We start from the raw sequence: 17,210 nt of genomic DNA on the forward strand, positions 1-17,210 counted from the left end.
TGACACAAAATAATAATAGTGGTACAAAAACTGTATGTTTTTTTCCCATGTCGCATACATCTCTTTTAGAGTACAAGTACTTTCTGATTGATTTTCCCTGGAGGAAACCACAGAGGCTGACCAATAAATGAAACAAAAAAGGTGGAATTCAGAGAGTTTTTCTGACCTTTTGGCAGTTTTTTTAAACTGTAAGCAAAGCTGTGCATTGTAAATACTGGAGTGGCTACAGCTGACAGGCAATAGGAGTGACAGATATGGGAAAGGACCCCAATATTTAGACTCTTGCTGCGTTCCAATTCACATACTTTTTCTTTTTACTTTAAGTACGAACTGCAGCTGCTCTTTACATACAGGGTTCAACTTTTTAGGAGTAAAAAATGTTTTTTCCACAATCTGGAAGACTTTATCATCAAATCTAAATCTACAGCAATCACAGTATACTGATACCTTATTTATTTAACCAGTTGTTTATCATAACTTTGATTTTGTATGTTGATCATTATTATTTAATGCTTACGAGTTTTCCAGTAGAGATCAATAGTGATTAGCTAGCTTAGCTCGCCTGGTGTGAGACACCAAGAGACAACAAATGGTGGGATTGTTTTATTTCAAGTAATAAAATATTTTTGATTCTCTGAAGTCTGAATTTGATGCAATCTGATTGTATTTACCTCCCAAGTTTTTTGGAAATGGGGTTGTAGAACCTTGAAAGCATAATGGCTTTGTACGACCAATGTGACATACTGCAGACTGTTGCATACACTAAGCATTCAATTGGGACTCCCTACTTAGTCATAATAATTGTGTCTTGAACTTTGACTTTCCTGTATAAATTTGCACTGCAATGGATTGTGGGTCAGAATAGCCAGAAAAATGCTGGCTTGTATACTGCAAAATGCAACCTAATGCAGTCGAGCAACTTAGTATTTTTGGCATACTGCATTTGCTATACTATGTAATTGGACATACTAAATGTTTTTCTGGTATATTAAATAGTATGGTAGTATGTGTATTGGAACGCACCCTCTATTGACCACACAGTCTCTTATTAGACATAAAGTGGATCCACAACATTATAATAGGATGATATAAGTAAACTTGTAAGAATGCTGCAGTGATGACACTGTACACTTGACACTGTAAAACCATAAACATACAACACCATAGGCATCTTTTCATTGAAAACACTGCCACAATAATATTTAACTAGAGGAATACATTGAAAAACTGTTATGTCACTACTACATTTCCCCAAAATGTAAACACACGTAAAAGTTCTTATAAAGTGCTCAGTTTAAACTAGTCTCACTCAAATCATTCACTGCATGAGTGTGAATTTCATTGTCTTATCTTGTACCATTACATTAGAAAAATATTATCTTTCCTGTAGACCAACATAAGGCATTCTGAATTGCGTTGATGTGTCACTGCAAACAACTGGCCAACTTCCCAGGCATATGCACACATACAAATAAGGTTGTGCAAAGTGTTCACAGCTAGTTCACAGCACTAATTACACCCCGTTTCCTTTAACATACTGTATGTCATAAAAAATCCTTTGATTGACACTTGCACAAGCTTATTTTTATAAAGCCCCCAAAATATTCACTAAACCTGGATCAAAAATAGTACTTGCAGGCCAAACAAGAATCTGCTTTGCTATACAAAAGAGATATCACCCTGAGCAGAACTACAGTGGAAGCTCCCTTTCATTATTAATGCCTTTTAAAAAGGATGATTTATTATTCTACATATTTTTTCTTTATTCAGACTTCTGTCTCCAGTGGAAGTGGTGGATGCTATAGTATTACTTAATACATTGAATTATAGTACTTATCTTGGCCGGCAGCTCGCTGTTGCCAAAACAGGCAACAACCCCGCCAAAACCTCACACCTGTCATACCTGGTCACTGTTATTAGAGCTCCCCTCTGTGCCTTTGGTGTCTGGAGGAACCAATGGAGAGGTGAGATTCAGGTAACTCTGCTCTGATGGTGGGTGTGTGGAGAGAGATGCCCGAGTGCCATCCGTCACCATGCGGTCAGCCACCTTCACACGGCAGATTGCGTCCAGGATGTCCAGTGGGTCACACGAACCTGACGTCAAACTGGCAAGACAGACGTAGAGAGAAATGGGAGAGATGCACATGTAAGCATCCACCTACAGTCATGGAAAAAATTATTAGACCACCATTTTTCTTAAATTTCTTGTTCATTTTAAAGCCTGGTACAACTAAAGGTACATTTGTTTGAACAAATATAATGGTAACAAAAATAGCTCATAAGAGTTTAATTTAAGAGCTGATATCTAGCCATTTACCATGGTTTTCTTGATAATAACCAAAATCATTTTTAAGAAAACCATGGAAAATGGCTAGATATCAGCTCTTAAATTAAACTCTTATGAGCTTTTTTTGTTGTTATCATCAAATTTGTCCAAACAAATGTACATTTAGTTGTACCAGGCATTAAAATTAACAAGAAAATGAAGAAAACAATAGTCTAATATTTTTTCCATGACTGTATATGTAAACCTATCAATGTGTGATATGAAAAGAAAACTAAGTTGGGAATTCTTTGAAAGGCTAACAAAGCTAATCATTTATTCCTCCAACACCAGAAGTTAAGCAAAACCATAAATACCAACCACAAATATCAATCAAAAAATAATTTCTGCAAAACTATTAGTTCTCTCAAAACCGCTTACCTCAGCGTAGATGTATGAAGGAAGCCATCGCAGAGACTTTCAGAGGGGAGCACTTTCTTGGCATTCTGTTGAGCATTTGCACCATTTATGATAAAAACACATCAATGTTTTCTATTAAAATAAAGCACTTACTTTAGCAGTTCCACTTCCCCTTATTAACTTCCCCTCAGCCTTGGTGTTACGTAACAGCATATGTCGTACGGAGACGATTGGTGCTCAGAGGGAAAGTGGAGAAGTGGGGGATTTAAATGCCTTTATACACTTTCAGCACAAACTATCATGGATCTAGCGCCAGTTGTTAGCGCTATACTACTTTTTCCTCATTTGAAATATGTATCATGATTATCATTATCTACTTATATGGTAACTAACTGGAATTTTACATACTGCAACCTAACCATGGATGTATATTCCTTCACCAAATACACAACTGCAATGCTTTGTGGGTATAATACACCTCTGGAGTGACCCTCTTTGTTGACTTGCTTTGTTGAGGCTTGATCTCGCCAAGTTCACTTGAGACAAATGGAAAAACAGTTATAATGGTGGCGGGGATTCCCCCGAGGGCTGGAAAGTGAACGATGTTGAATGAGTAATGGAACAGAGCCCTGGCCATGAACCTTGACCTTGTGTTAAATAGGTCAAGCTGCCCCAGCTGTGATGGAATTCACCTTGTACCATAAAACAATGAATAAACCCAGTGAATTTTCCCTGGCTTGTCCCAGTAAGGCATTAAGACTTTTACGTTGTTACCTCCAGGCTGTAGAATGACTGGATGTTCCTCAGGGCACGCTCTAAGGAACTGACTTGATTGGAGAGCTTCATGGTTCGATCCTGAAGTTGTCTGTTTTCCATTTCAAAAACGTTGACCCTAGAACACAGATTGATATTGACACTCGCTTGTAAAAACTATTGACCCGGTGTGTCCTTTATGTCCTCACCAACACTAGTAGATTAATGAATGTGTTACTTTCTTGTGGTACAGTTAATAAAACATCCAAACACTTTAAGAGACAAACCCATGAATGTATGCCCTTTGCCCCTTCTATGCACCATCTAACAAAAATGGAATCTCTGGAGTCTCTGCCTGTCACGCATGCCCAAGAGATAATTCAGCCGAGATTTAATATCCATTATAACATAGTTGGAAACATATTTAATACTCAAACTGCTACTTCTTAACTAACATAAAAGTATAACAAGTAATTAATTAGTGAGATTTATTAAGATACCTGTGTTGGACAGTGGAGGCAGTCATCATGCCTTTGCTGCCCATTTCCTCTGCCTCGCTTATTTTCCGCAATAGTTCCCTCTTCTCCTCCAAAAGCTTCTCATTTTCCTCCATCACTGTATGAATCCTCTCCTTCTCCTGGAAGCAACCAGGGAGAAATAAACAGATACTTTAGGACATATTTGTCTGGAAAAAACATTTTGTGGGATATTTAGAAATAAATCAACTCCAACAGCGTAATGTATGTGACCTTGAGTGAGAGGCTGGTGGCCAGCACCAGGTCGTTCTCCAGTTTCTGGATGATGCGGTCCCTCTGTGCAGTCTCTTTGAGAAACACTTGCTTGGCTTGACGCAGCTTGGTCTTGTGCTGACTCTGCTTTTCATTGTACTTCCTTGTTGGTAGAGTAGAGAAAATGAACCTCAGGAAAAGCAAGTACTGCTTATACTTTATCATTTTTCAGCTGGTCAGAAAATTCACATTTACTTTGATAGTCAGAGTACCACAGCTTCTTTTGTTTCATGTGTGTGTCTCACCTGACGTGTGTGTCTAGTTGAAGCAGAACTTGCTGCAGCTCTCCTTGCAGTTTGTCACATTCCTGCTGACTGGCCATCAAGTCCTCCTGCAGTTTGTGACTGGACTTCTGGCTGCCTCTCGCCTGAACATAAAACGCATACAAATCAATCTTAATTCTATAACAGAAACAATAAATATGGCCAGCAGTTTATTGTAATGAGTGTACTTTGACTTTGTTAAAATGCCAGACAAAAGGTCAAGCCACATTAAAATAAAGATCCTGATAATATACGACCTCATTAAAAAAAAAATTAAACATTTTTTCACCCTGCTTGAGGAAATTTACTCAGTTGGCAGCTCCTGACTGAACTCGTGAGGCTGCTCAAGATGAGAAGTCGAGATAAAGTGACAGGGCTCAGACTGGAAAAAAAATTGTTTTGGATATGATCTGTCAACACAACACCTCTAAAAAAATTTCTCACTTTACAAGAGTTGTCACTATATTTTGGGAAAAGTCTGAAAAAAAATTAATGAGGATAAAAAGCACATTTGAATCTTACTGAACTGTAAATTACTTTGAAAAGCTAAGTACAGGCTGAGAACAACAACGGATATAAGCTGTGAATCACATTTGATGAAAATTTTGAAATTACATTAAATTGATCATGGGCCTAATCTTATCGCTGAAATTATTGATGATTAATCGCTAATCGATTGTTAAAGCTGTTGACCATCTGTTAAAGAAATTGCTCTAAATGTAGCCTACATTCTTATACCATGCACTACAGATCATTTAAAAAGGACCACAAAAGTGTGAAAGTACCTCAGGTGTCCAAAGTCCTGCAGTACCAATAACATCTGATGAGCTGTTGTACACTGATCCCTACCTCCTCTCTAGCCTTGCTAGACTCAGCCTCCAAGACAGCCAGACGTGTGTCCAGCTGCTGGGAACGGTGACTGAGCTCTGCATTAGTCCTGGTCATGGAGGCCTCCTTCAGCCGCAGGGAGCGCACCTGCTGCTGCAGCTCCTCCTCACGCTGCTCTAACAGCTTCCTGAGATAGGAATGGAAGAATAAGATAAAGAAAAGAATAGTATATCAGAATAGTGCCCTAAAACTTGCAATGTGGATTATGGCCCAATATGCGACTGGGATTGAGTCAAACAGGGCAGCATCTGCAGCACTGCAGTGTGTGTGACCTGGTGATGTGCTCCTCCTGCTGCTGGGCTCTCAGGGCTGACAAGGTGTCAGACAGATCCCTGCCATCCCTCTCTAGGCGGCTGCTCTCGCCAGCCCGGGCTTCCTCCACGCGCAGCTGGTGCTGAGCACTCTTTAGCTGCTGCTGCAGCTCCAACACCTGCCATCATAACAGAGCCACAGGGTTCACTCAGTGAGACAAATAGATAACATGCGCTCCCAGCCTCCCACCATTTCCAGAGTGTCCCAGGATTTCCTGAAGGTGTCTGACAGAAATAGTCAATAATGTTGGTGAATAACCCTAAAAGAGACCTATACCAAGTGAAGCAGAACCCATTTTACTCTCTACTGAAGCAAGAATCACGTCGCAAAGGTTCTTCAAAACAGGCAACTGCTTCTTCTACATCCTCAATATTAAGACGTAGGACTAACTTCATAGAAACTCAAGGACAAACTAGGTCACAGAAATCATACTGCATGGATTAGTATTTTTGACATGTATGAAGATATATCTTCAGACTGACAAATTGCAGCATCACATCTATCACATCTGTGCAGCAATTTTCAAGGGAGAAACATAGATTGCACCAGATTTAACTCCAGATAATGCTGATGTTGCTCCAGCACTGACCTTCTTGTCAGCAGCAATGAGCCGTGCTCTCTCAGCCTGCAAGTCCTCCTGCAGACTGGTGGTGGTGCTGCGGTTTGTGGAGCTGCGTGCCAATTCCAACTCCAGTTCCCTGATTTTTTGCTGCTGACGTTCACACTCAGCCGTCTGAGTGCGAACACTCTGCTCCAACTGGACCAGCTTGGTCTGGACCTGCTTCAGCTCTGCACAAAGCTGAAAGAAGAGAATGAGAGAAACAGAAACAGAGATGAGCACAAAACAGATGCTTAACACCAACTATTCTAACAATTATAGGTTTTTGTATGGCACCTTCCTGAGGTTTATGTTACAGTTTCACATTTTCTCATGGTGATTAGCATTCACAGTGATGTGACAAAGTGATGCAGAGGGTGATTAAGATGATGATTAAGTGGTAAATGTCAGGGCCATTCAGGAAATTCTATATATGGTGTAATTAAATAACAAACCTTGAGTTTTTCCTGGTCTAGCAGGGTGTTGTGTCTCTTCAGGTCCATGTTTCTCTCCTTCTCATAGCGCAGCTCTCTCTCTGCTGAAGTGAACAGGCTCTGGGCTCTCTGCAGGTCCTGCTTCATCTGTTTAGCCTCCTCTGCCTTCTGGCTCAGCACCGAGTCCTGGGACTGAAGAGGAAAATGAGAGACAAGGATGGAATCTGTTTACGCTGAAGGGGAGTACAGATAATACAGGTAGCTGGGCTAAGATTTTTTGTTCTGGCTGCTGTGAATCATAAAGCAAAAACCACATGCCATGGATACATTTAATGAAGAGTTAAATTTCATAAAAGGTTGGTACACCAATGTGGCATTTATGTTAAACCCACATTAATGTACTTTCATGAATTAATGTGATTTTTGCCACTATGGGTCCATGAATCAAAGTGTGAAGGAGCATGGGATCATGGGAGTTGTTGTCTGCATTGTTCAACTACCATTGCTGATGACAATCTATTTGACATTTGACATTTTAAAAGTAAAAAGGAGACAGTAATATGTTTAATTTAACTGCAGAAACAGCATGGGCCTGTTAGGGGTGTTTTATGATCATTACACACCTTGATGCGGGCCTGGGCTTCACTGATCTGAGCCTGCAGGGCCAGTTGGTGCTGAGAAGCTAGCTGCTGCTCCTCCCCCAGCTTGATCTGCAGATGATTCAGCTCCTGCTTCATGCATGAAATCTACAAAGACAGCACACACATATATGAATCATACATGATCTGAGCAGAGGAAATTCCCTTTCTGCTCACCTTCCTCAACAAGCCTTTGGGCTGGTGGCGATCTAGTGCCACACTCAAGGACACAAAAGCTGGACTGCACCACTTTGAACCAGGGCTGTAATACTGAATGACATTCTCTTTCCTCTATACTGTTCCTGAACATCTAAAAAACTCATACAAGATGACAAGACCACATATGACCCAATTACCTGATCGAAGCTCTCATCCTTGGTCCTCTCCACTGGACTAAGCCTAGATTCTGTATGAGCTGTATGCAATTCAGTCTTCTGGCTCCTAATAAGGGCTCCCTTAGTTAAGAGCTGCTCTTGATGCCACTTGAGCTGCTCTTTGAGGTGCTGTATCTCAAGCTCAAGTCTCTCTTTTCCCCCCTCGGCTGTCAGCTTCTCCTGGACACTGGAGCTCAGCTTAGCCTGGAGCTCGGCAGTCTGCAGCCGCTCAGAAACCATCTCATCTCTGGAACATATGCACATTTATGCAAAACAAGTAAGCTTGGTGTATCATGACTAGTCACAAGATAGGACTGGAGTCAGTGCTATCACTCTACAATAACACTGTTCTCTTTTAAAAAAAATACTACTACATAGACTTTTACTAGAACTGTGAACTTTGGACTGATAACAACCTCAAAGTGTTGTGTGCTGTCTGGAGGCTGCTGAGTTCAGCGCTCAGCCGGTCAGCCTGCTCCTGCAGCTGGTCAACCTGAAGCCTGTTTTCCCTCTTGTCCTCCTGGGTCCGGTTACTGTGCATTTGGCGTTCCAGCTCACCCTGGAGCCGGCTTTGGGAACGCTCCATTTGGGCCACCTGTTAGTCAGAGAGAAATTTTAGTGGTGTAAATGTCAAACTGCAATATGCTGAAAAATAAAATTCATAATGATGTTTTTTTTAAACGTTGTTAAGTTTATTTTAATTCATTTGCTGCAATCATTATTCATGTACCCCTACTGCAAATCAATAATTTAACAAACCTTTTCCTCTAGAACTGCTTTCTCCCCCTTGACTTGGGTGAGGCTCTTGATGAGTGTTTTCCCCTGTTGGCATTCTGTCTGAAGACTGTTGACCTCAAGTCTCAGTTTCTTCAGCTCTCGCTCACCTATCTGCAAAGCCTTTGATGTAAAGAATCAGGGAATTTGATACAGTTTCTCTGTGGCTAGCACAACAGTAACACTTTGCTTCAGGACTAAACCTCTTGACCTGTGAATTGAATTTGTCATATTAATGTAGGTATGGTGTCATTGCTGTCAGATGAAGCTTTGGATATATGTGGTTTTTACCTCCTTGTCTTTTTTGAGTGCGGCCTGGGCAGCACTGAGGTCCACCTCCAGCTGTTTCCTCCAGTCTTTCTCCTCAGTCAAACGAGCCTCTAGTAGAGCCAACCTCTCTTGGCTGCTCTCCCTTAGGTGCTTCATACAAGGTGACAGGGGAGCACAACGTAAGAGACATGGAATTAGAGCTATATACACTCTTGATTAATAAGAATTAATCTCAGCGGGCTGATTGTCAAAGTTTAAGAAGAATTGACACACTGCTGTGAAATGTGCACAGGGGAAACATAATTGATATTCAAAAGTGAGTAATGTTTTACCAGCTGTAAGTAGGATTCAGTTGCTTTGACCTCTTCTCCGTTCTTCAGCATCTTTTCTTGGACATCCTGCTTCTTTATCTCTGCCTCCAGGCTTTTGATCTGCATGTACCAGTGAAGAATATTACTCAGCCATTAGAGAGAAGACTGTTTCCTAGACAGTTTATTCTAGTCAAGAATTGGCATTAATAAATCTGTGAGAAACTAGCTTTCTTCAATATCAAGGTGAAATGTTTTAAACCAACATTTAATACGTTTAGTAAATAATCAATCAATCCTTTATCCAGTTAAGATTAAAGGTTAAAAGTTAAGGTTTATTTTTAAACAAGAATTGAGTGCTACTCATTACCCTCCTGTGCAGTCCCTCCAGTTCACCCTCGTGGCGGTGCCGCTCCCCCTTGCTGGCATTCTGGGCCTCTCCTAACAGTGCTTCTAGCTCCTCGTTCCTCTCCTCCAGCTCTTCCTGTTCCTTGCGTAGCCTCTGGAGTTGCCGTTGCAGATCCCTCATCTGTACAAGTCCGTCTTCCATCGCTTCATGACACCTGTCAGCGATGCGTGAATGATGATGACAAAGTAAAAAAGAGCAGGCGGAATAATCTTTAAGAATGTCAACGTTCATTCATCACACTATTAACCAGAATGCAGATAATGAATTTACCGTTTATGAATGTAATCCTTTTCTTGGGGTGATGAGACAGACGGATTGTTTTGTGCTTCACTGCTAATGCTCTTGTCCCTTTGATCTTCTTTGGTTTGGTCTGCATCATTTATTGCCAACTAAAGAAACACAACACAAAGCAATGCCAAGCTGCTGCAATAACATTATGATATTTTATTTTAATTTTAAAAATGAAGCTAAAATACCAACCTGATCCCGGAGAGTTTTCTTTTCAGACTCCAAAGTGCGGACTCTGTCCCTCAGAGCTCTGTTCTCAACATCTAGTTTGTCATTTTGCTCCTTGGCTCGCTGCAGCTTCATCATATCTATGAAGAGAGAAAAACATGACCATGAATATCTATTAGACATATATGTTAGACATGACTTGAATTTTTATTAATATGTTAATAATACCTATCACATAACCTTACTGCAGGAGGTTTGTTTGTGTTGAGAATGGTCGATTTGTAAAGAAAAATCTTGAAAATTGCATGACGTATTTTAGCTAACTTATGGGCCTTTCTGGTCCGACTAGTATTACCTTAGTGCCTTTGTGCATCCGTCTGGTTGTGTGAGAAACTTTTTGCTTCAGCCTAATGTGAATAAAAGGGGAATAATAGGATGCCATCCTCAAGTGCTAGAGCCAATGGAGAGGGATAAATAAAAGAAACACTACGTAAATCAACTTCCTAATCAGGTAGTGTCTTGAGCAGTAAAATATACAGGATGTCTAAATAAATTATATGTAATATAATAAAAAAGGATGTGAAGGATTGAAATTAATCTATATATGAAGAAGAAAAAAAAGTTTGTTGAAGCTCTTAATATATTATTTTGAAGCACAAGCAGAATCAGTAATATCCAAACAATATCTCACCCTACCAGTGTGTCCGATTCATTGCCAATTTTAACAACTCTCCAGTCAACTAGAATTATAGAATAGTAAAATAAAAGCTCCAAATCACATGGCTGGTGTCACACACACACAAAGTGGCAGGTTTTATTTCACACCCAAGTCTGTCTCACCACAGTGTTTCAGTTTGTCCACTTCCATCCTCAGGTTCTCTACTTCTTGGACAGTTCCCTGAAGCTCAGATCCTGGGATTATAAACATATTTTTTATTCTATAAATCTAATTATGTTATTTTTGTTCATTCACACCCTTTAAAACATTTATTTTCATATGCCATTTATGACTTACTGTAGTTGGCTATAACACACCAGATATCATTGCTATCTGCTTTTGTTAAAATTTTCGCTGTGTCCCAACATTTTTGGAATTTTTGCTTAATCCCAAAGAGTTTTACAGGCCCACAAGTTTGCAAAAAGAAAAAAAAAAGACTAGTACTTGTACAGGTTATTGTATGAAATGTGTGCATATGCCCATGCATGTCTGGTGGGAGGGGCTTTGGACAGATAGGGGAAAGTTGCTGCATAATTTTGCCTTTTATAGAAAACAGCCTACACCAGATTGAGTTTAGTAACAATGTTAAAAAAACAATATACAAACTATAGGTGTATATAGTCTTTGGAAACATTAAGGTCTAACATAGACTCATAATTCCTTGATGGATACATATTCTAAGTCTTTGCAACATACCACTTGGGTCTATGTTATTATTTTTGGCAGCGTCCAGCTCATTGGTGAGTCTGCGGATATCCTGATGAGCCATTGCAAGCCTCCTAGATGCCTCTTCAAGGTCCCGATCCAGCCGCTGGCGCTCATTTCGCTCCTGTGAAATCCGCTCACTGTGGGCCTGGTGTAAAAAAGATTAATTGTGGACTATAAGAGTGGGAGGAGTGTAGCATTAAAGAAGACTGGTAGACTGAAGATGCAACATGCTGTTGTAAGAGACATGCATTCAGAGGTAGAGTTTCATCATCACCGCAGGCCTGGAAAGGAGAGAGTTAGTGATAATCTTATATGTCAACATTCACCTGCATAGAGAGACCAGTGGAACAAAAAATACACATGCTGTGACCTGTGACATGCCATGACTGTTCCACCCACGTTGAGCACTCATCAGTTGTTAGAAAATAACATTCACACAGATGTGTTACTGAGACAAGCAATATTGTTTGTGCCATGGTGGTCATGCGAAAATCAAGGCACACCGTCAGCATGGAATGTATTTCAAAAAGTAATTTAACTGTCAAACCAGCCAGCAATGCCCTCTTTATCACAACATCAGTGTTAGTTTCTTAGTAAGTATACGCCGTGAGGGGGAACCTACAGGGGTAATATTGTGTTTGCTCTGACCAGACCTGCGCAGCCCAAACAACTTCTTCCACGGACTCTGGGACGAACACTGCTGAGAGGAAAGACCCATGTGTGCAGAATCACAAGAGGCACTCGATAACTTTCACATGACAACGCTGTCCTTTAACTGGAAAAATAAGGTTATTCTCTGCATCACAAACTTAGTTCAACATAGTTATAAAGACCTGCAACAGTCACCTCACCTTTGTCATGTTATCTATGTCTCTCTGCATATCCTCCCTTTGCTGCCTGAGCTCCTCCCCCATCATGTGCTGAATACGCTCCTGTCAAGTGACAAGAGTCACAGAGAGAAAGAGACTCAGTTAACCATGTTAATATGATCTCTGTATTAGCCTTGGATAGCTAACTATTGAATTCCACTTAAACTATGAGAGTTTTGGAAAGGTCAATTTGTAAAAATTCAATATGACTGAAGACTGAGCATTCATTGTTCAAGATGTACATAGGTGAATCCCCTACCTGATGGTGGACTTCCCTAAGGTTGCCAGTGAGGCTCTGACTCTCCAGACTCCTCTCAGCAGCTTCCAGCCTCTCCAGTAATGTGGCCCTCTCCACCAGTAAGTAAGCCACTTGCTCACTGGGGCTGCTCAAGCCCATCTCCCCGAGATCCTCCTGAGCCAACATCTCTGCCAGCTCCTTGCTCTGACTCTCTGGAAGAAAGGGGAGTTTTCACAGGACTGTGAAATAACACTGAACGCAAGACAGAACAACAAAATAATGTACACATATTGCACATATTTGATGGCAAATTTAGCATAAACATAAGTTAAATGAAACCGACAGCTAGAATCAGGATCAATGAGAGTCTTTCAAAATGTATTGCATTAGAAAGAGGCTGTCGTCAGGGTTATTGAGCGAGTCCTCTTCTTTTTGCCATTTTTCTGGAACCCCTGAGCTATTGGATACAGCAAAATGAAAATATAGTAGGTATAGAAATGGGGGGAGGGATAGAAAAAATAGCTTTATTTTCTGATGACGTATTAATATATTTATCCCGCCCAAACACGTCCCTCACTGAACTTATGACAACAGACTATGGTTTTCTATCAGGCTACAAAATAAATATACAAAAAACTCAGGTTATTACTTTCAACTATCAATTGGGAATCAAAATCAATAAAGTACTTGGGAGTTAATCTACCCCAAGATTTAGGACAATTAAAATACATCGACTATGATCCATTGCTCAATAGAATGAAATCTGATACCAGCAGATGGAATCTGATACCTTATTTAAGTATTATGCAAAGAGTGGAGGTGATAAAAATGAATGTACTGCCGAGGCTACTGTACCTTATTCCAAAGTCTAGCAGTGGAGGTAACAGATAACAAATTTAGGGAATGGGATGAAATGATCTCTAGATACATCTAGCAGGGGCAGAGACTGAGGATTAGGTACAGAACATTGCAGCTACCTAAAAACAAAGGAGGGTTAGCACTTCCATGCCACATGTATGTTCCACACACTGGAACAAATTGCTGTTTGATTAGTCATAATTTTTGGATGACATTGGATGACTACTATTTCAGTTGCACAATTTTATTGGAGTATATAAAAATGTAAAGTTATTTTATATCTGATCCAAGATGAAAGATTGAGGAAAGATGTCAAGTGTAATCTGAGGATGCATTATTGGAGGGGTTCAATTTATGTATACCAGATGTATGCAAAATTTTTGTTAAAAATGTTCAATAAAAAGAAAGTAAAAAAAAACAAACAAGTTAAATGCATGCTTTAATAAATGTAAATATATAAAATTACAGACAATATTTGTGGCAAAAACAAATGTAAGCTATGGTATGTTAAAATATCCTGCTCAGACCTGTAGTTAGCCAAGTTAGGCTACAGCCCAAAGGAATGGATGCCAACATTACATTACATTAGCACTGAATTCACCTTGTTGCTGTCTGATCTGGTGAAGCTCTTGTCGCAATTGTTCATTGTCTCTCTCATAGTCTGAAGTCAGACATTCACGCTCTTCCAACAGCCCACGAATATGTGCAACATAGCTCTCCACCTGACAGATAAAAAGAATCTATGAGTGACATACCATTTTGAGCAATTCTTGCACAGTTCTGTTTCCATTTCAGAAATGTATACCAGTACTTACTGGGCTACAGCACTTTAATTTCTCTATAGTTATCATTAAAAAAAAACTGAGGAGCACACTACGGCAACTTGGGAGCCTTGCATCACACAATCAGGTCAAAGGACTATAGCAGTGTTACAGTTTGTAAGGTTATTCTACAAATAATTTTAAATATTCACCTCCTTCATCTCACTAGCCTGCTGGGTACGTAAGGTCTCCAGCTCCCGGGTGGCTGACTTAAGCTCTGCCTCCTTGGCGAGCAGCTGCTGCCACAGGTGGCGCTGCCGCTCCTCCGCACAGGCCCCTGGAGGCAAGCCATCCTCCTGAAGCTGCATAGAAACCTGGTCCAGCTCTGTCCGCACCTGAGAACCCAGAGGAGGAGCTGAATGTTTTGTGACCAAATATTATATTTATCACTGAAGTGTTGAACTGTTAACACAACATTCACCTAGACCTGCAGTAGGGCTGGGCGATATATAGATTAAAAAAAAAAACTATATATATAATAACTAAATATAAAAAACTTTTTAAATGTGATATGGAATTAAACCATATCGCATATATCGATATACTTCAAAATGTATCTATTTCTTTATATATAAATGCTGACCTTACTAGGGCTTGTTATATTTAGTTCTTTTGTAATGTTTGTTATTTTTTTCTCATAAAAATATATTTATTTCAGAAAAAGATTGGCCTATTTTATTTCATAGGCTATTTTTATTTAAGATATTTTTTATTTATTTAAATGTGCACTTCATGGGGCTTTGATTTTTAATTTTTTTTTAAAAAGGTACTCCTGTTGTATAGTATTTATGCTCATTTAAATTAACTTTTTCAATAAAATACTATACTAATATTACTAATACTTGTGACATGTCATATTTGGCTTTGACTTTGACTGAACATTTGCACTCACTTTGCGATAAAAATATCGGGATATATATCATATATCGATATTCAGCCTAAATATACCAGGATATGACTTTTGGTTCTTATTGCCCAGCCCTAACCTGCAGCACAATAAGCTACATTTTATAACTTTCACATTTCAACTTTCAAGTAATTACTTTTGCTAAACAATGATCCAGCTAACTACCCTGCAGACTACTGAATGAACAAAAGTGTTCAACATCAAACTGATCGGTTTGGGTAACTCATAGGAGACGTACACAACATCAGAGTGGCATGCCAGTACTAAACACCTGTTGCTGAATTTAATACTGTACTTTGTAGGGCATGTAACCTGAGCAGACCCCCCTTGCAGCATTTAAACTACTCCAGGAGCAGTCGCTGCTCCAACAACATGCAACATATTGCTCGGTGTCAGGTCTCTTGTGCCTGTTGTACTTAAACATCACACCGACTGGTCTATGCTCTTGCCTTTGTGGAACAAATTGCTTTAAATAGATTTATCAACTACAATCATCATTCAAAAACAAGTGAATATTGGCTATGGGTGCAAGATTTGTTCACCACAACAGACACATTTTCATGTACATGTTTATCTTTTAAAGTAGAATGAACTTTTTAAGATGATGACAAAATAAACAAACAATGTGGCCAGCGAAAAAAACATCTAAGATAACAAAGCTGTGGCCAAATTTGTTTGGTTTTAAATAGTCACACAAGTTACATCATATTTCTGGTGAACACTTGGACAAAGCATTTCAACAGTGACTAGCACTGTTATCTGTAAAAGTATATGCAAATTAAGAGCTATGAATGTTACCTCTTCATGATCCATAGTCATACATTAAGTTTGATGATGCTGTATCTGTGAATGATGAACTTTTTCTTCAAAGGTGAAAGTGCTGCTCCGAAACCACAATTTAGCCTACATTGTATCCCACAGAACACAACTCCGTAGGTAGTGGTGTGGCAAAGATCATATCCTCAAACTTCATCACTCCCATTGTTGCAATTCATCCATGACAACGTCTCTTGTTCTCGCGTTCCCCTGCAAAAGATTATATACATTAGAACAATGCTGTCTAGTCATGTTGGGACCTGCCTGCAGTGACAAGTTTAGAGTTTAGACTAGCTACCTCAGTTTGGAAGAGCCCAGACACACTGCAGTTTAACAGCTGAGTTACAATGCATCACTTGAGCTTATGCAAACCTTTAAGCTGATTAGTTATGTTTGATCTGCTGCTATGCAATCATGAGGAATTTGACACTGACAGCAATAAAGGGAGCATTTCTATCACCAAAGCAGTGGCTTTCCTGACCTGCATTTGGAAACGTTTTAAGCCACATAATCTATATTAGCGCTAATGATCTGCGATGTGCACAGTGCCGCTAGTGTTATTCCCAGTAAGAAACGACTTCCCCCTCATGTGTGTTCAAAATTTTGTTTTGCAGCTTACCATTCTTCCCAAAATGTCTGACGAGGAGGAGCAAACGAGGGTTTTTATAGGACAACAGCCTCTTGCATTCCTTCTGGCCACACAAGCTCGCTACTAAAGATGCGGTTAATTAATATATACAAATTTGCTAATCGCGTTGTGCTTTAATAAGATAACCAACAATGACTACTGTTATTACCCGCAGCGCCAGCTAAAAGTTACTTCCAAAGTTAACGTACTTTACATTCAGCTAACGCTAGCTTGCTAACGGTAGCCATAGCTTTCTGTAGTGACTGCTTAACAGCAACTAGTGAACGCCGGAAGGGTTTCGTTGTGATGCCTGAAGGCTCCTGCTTAAATGCTGACTTCTTTGCAGTGGAGAAACTGTGTATGCAGTATGCTGCTAAAGTTTAACTCACCTTTCAAAAGGAAAAGGTTACAAGAAAGCTAACTTAAGTGCTGCGGACAGGCGTGGCGGAGTGAATTGGCTTCTACTAGTACCTAGGCAACGGACCGTACCATTCAAAAGATGCAGGGGAGAGTCGATCAGGTGGTCGCAACCAACAAAAACCAAGGTGCTCGTTTTAGTGTAGAAAAAAATCAGGGAATATTACTGTTAAGCATATTATTACAAGATATAGGCCTAACGAGTTTACATAATCGAGATAGGGTTTACCTGAAATGGCCTAACATAAAGTAAATGGCAATTAAACGATCATCAAAATTGGT

The 17,210-nt window shown here is 39.8% G+C and overlaps 1 protein-coding gene across 1 annotated transcript; it reads right to left on the bottom strand.

Annotated features, from left to right (window-relative positions):
• Positions 1–1,505: 1,505 nt before the first annotated feature.
• ccdc30 (coiled-coil domain containing 30) lies at positions 1,506–16,979 on the bottom strand. The gene is made up of 27 exons (XM_059332912.1): positions 16,503–16,979; positions 15,866–16,093; positions 14,313–14,495; positions 13,941–14,061; positions 12,503–12,693; positions 12,226–12,306; positions 11,363–11,519; positions 10,789–10,860; positions 9,973–10,088; positions 9,763–9,881; positions 9,454–9,646; positions 9,108–9,206; positions 8,797–8,925; positions 8,491–8,628; positions 8,148–8,326; positions 7,714–7,978; positions 7,343–7,465; positions 6,741–6,911; positions 6,277–6,486; positions 5,648–5,805; positions 5,337–5,502; positions 4,470–4,591; positions 4,186–4,327; positions 3,937–4,073; positions 3,458–3,575; positions 2,705–2,769; positions 1,506–2,105 (listed from the first exon to the last, which is right to left on the bottom strand). Exons 2-27 carry the CDS (start codon positions 15,884–15,886, stop codon positions 1,898–1,900), a joined length of 3,684 nt encoding a protein of 1,227 aa, XP_059188895.1. The 5' UTR covers positions 15,887–16,093; positions 16,503–16,979; the 3' UTR covers positions 1,506–1,897.
• Positions 16,980–17,210: the final 231 nt, after the last annotated feature.

This window comes from Centropristis striata, chromosome 5, assembly GCF_030273125.1.
Source record: "Centropristis striata isolate RG_2023a ecotype Rhode Island chromosome 5, C.striata_1.0, whole genome shotgun sequence".
Classification (NCBI taxonomy): Eukaryota; Metazoa; Chordata; class Actinopteri; order Perciformes; family Serranidae; genus Centropristis; species Centropristis striata.

Excerpts from the sequence above, each read along its gene's own strand:
- ccdc30 (XM_059332912.1), bottom strand. The coding sequence starts at position 15,886 with ATGACTATGGATCATGAAGAG. Across the intron at positions 4,328-4,469 it reads CAACTAGACACACACGTCAG|GAAGTACAATGAAAAGCAGA; the intron begins GTGAGACACACA and ends TCTACCAACAAG. Across the intron at positions 4,074-4,185 it reads CCACCAGCCTCTCACTCAAG|GAGAAGGAGAGGATTCATAC; the intron begins GTCACATACATT and ends GGTTGCTTCCAG.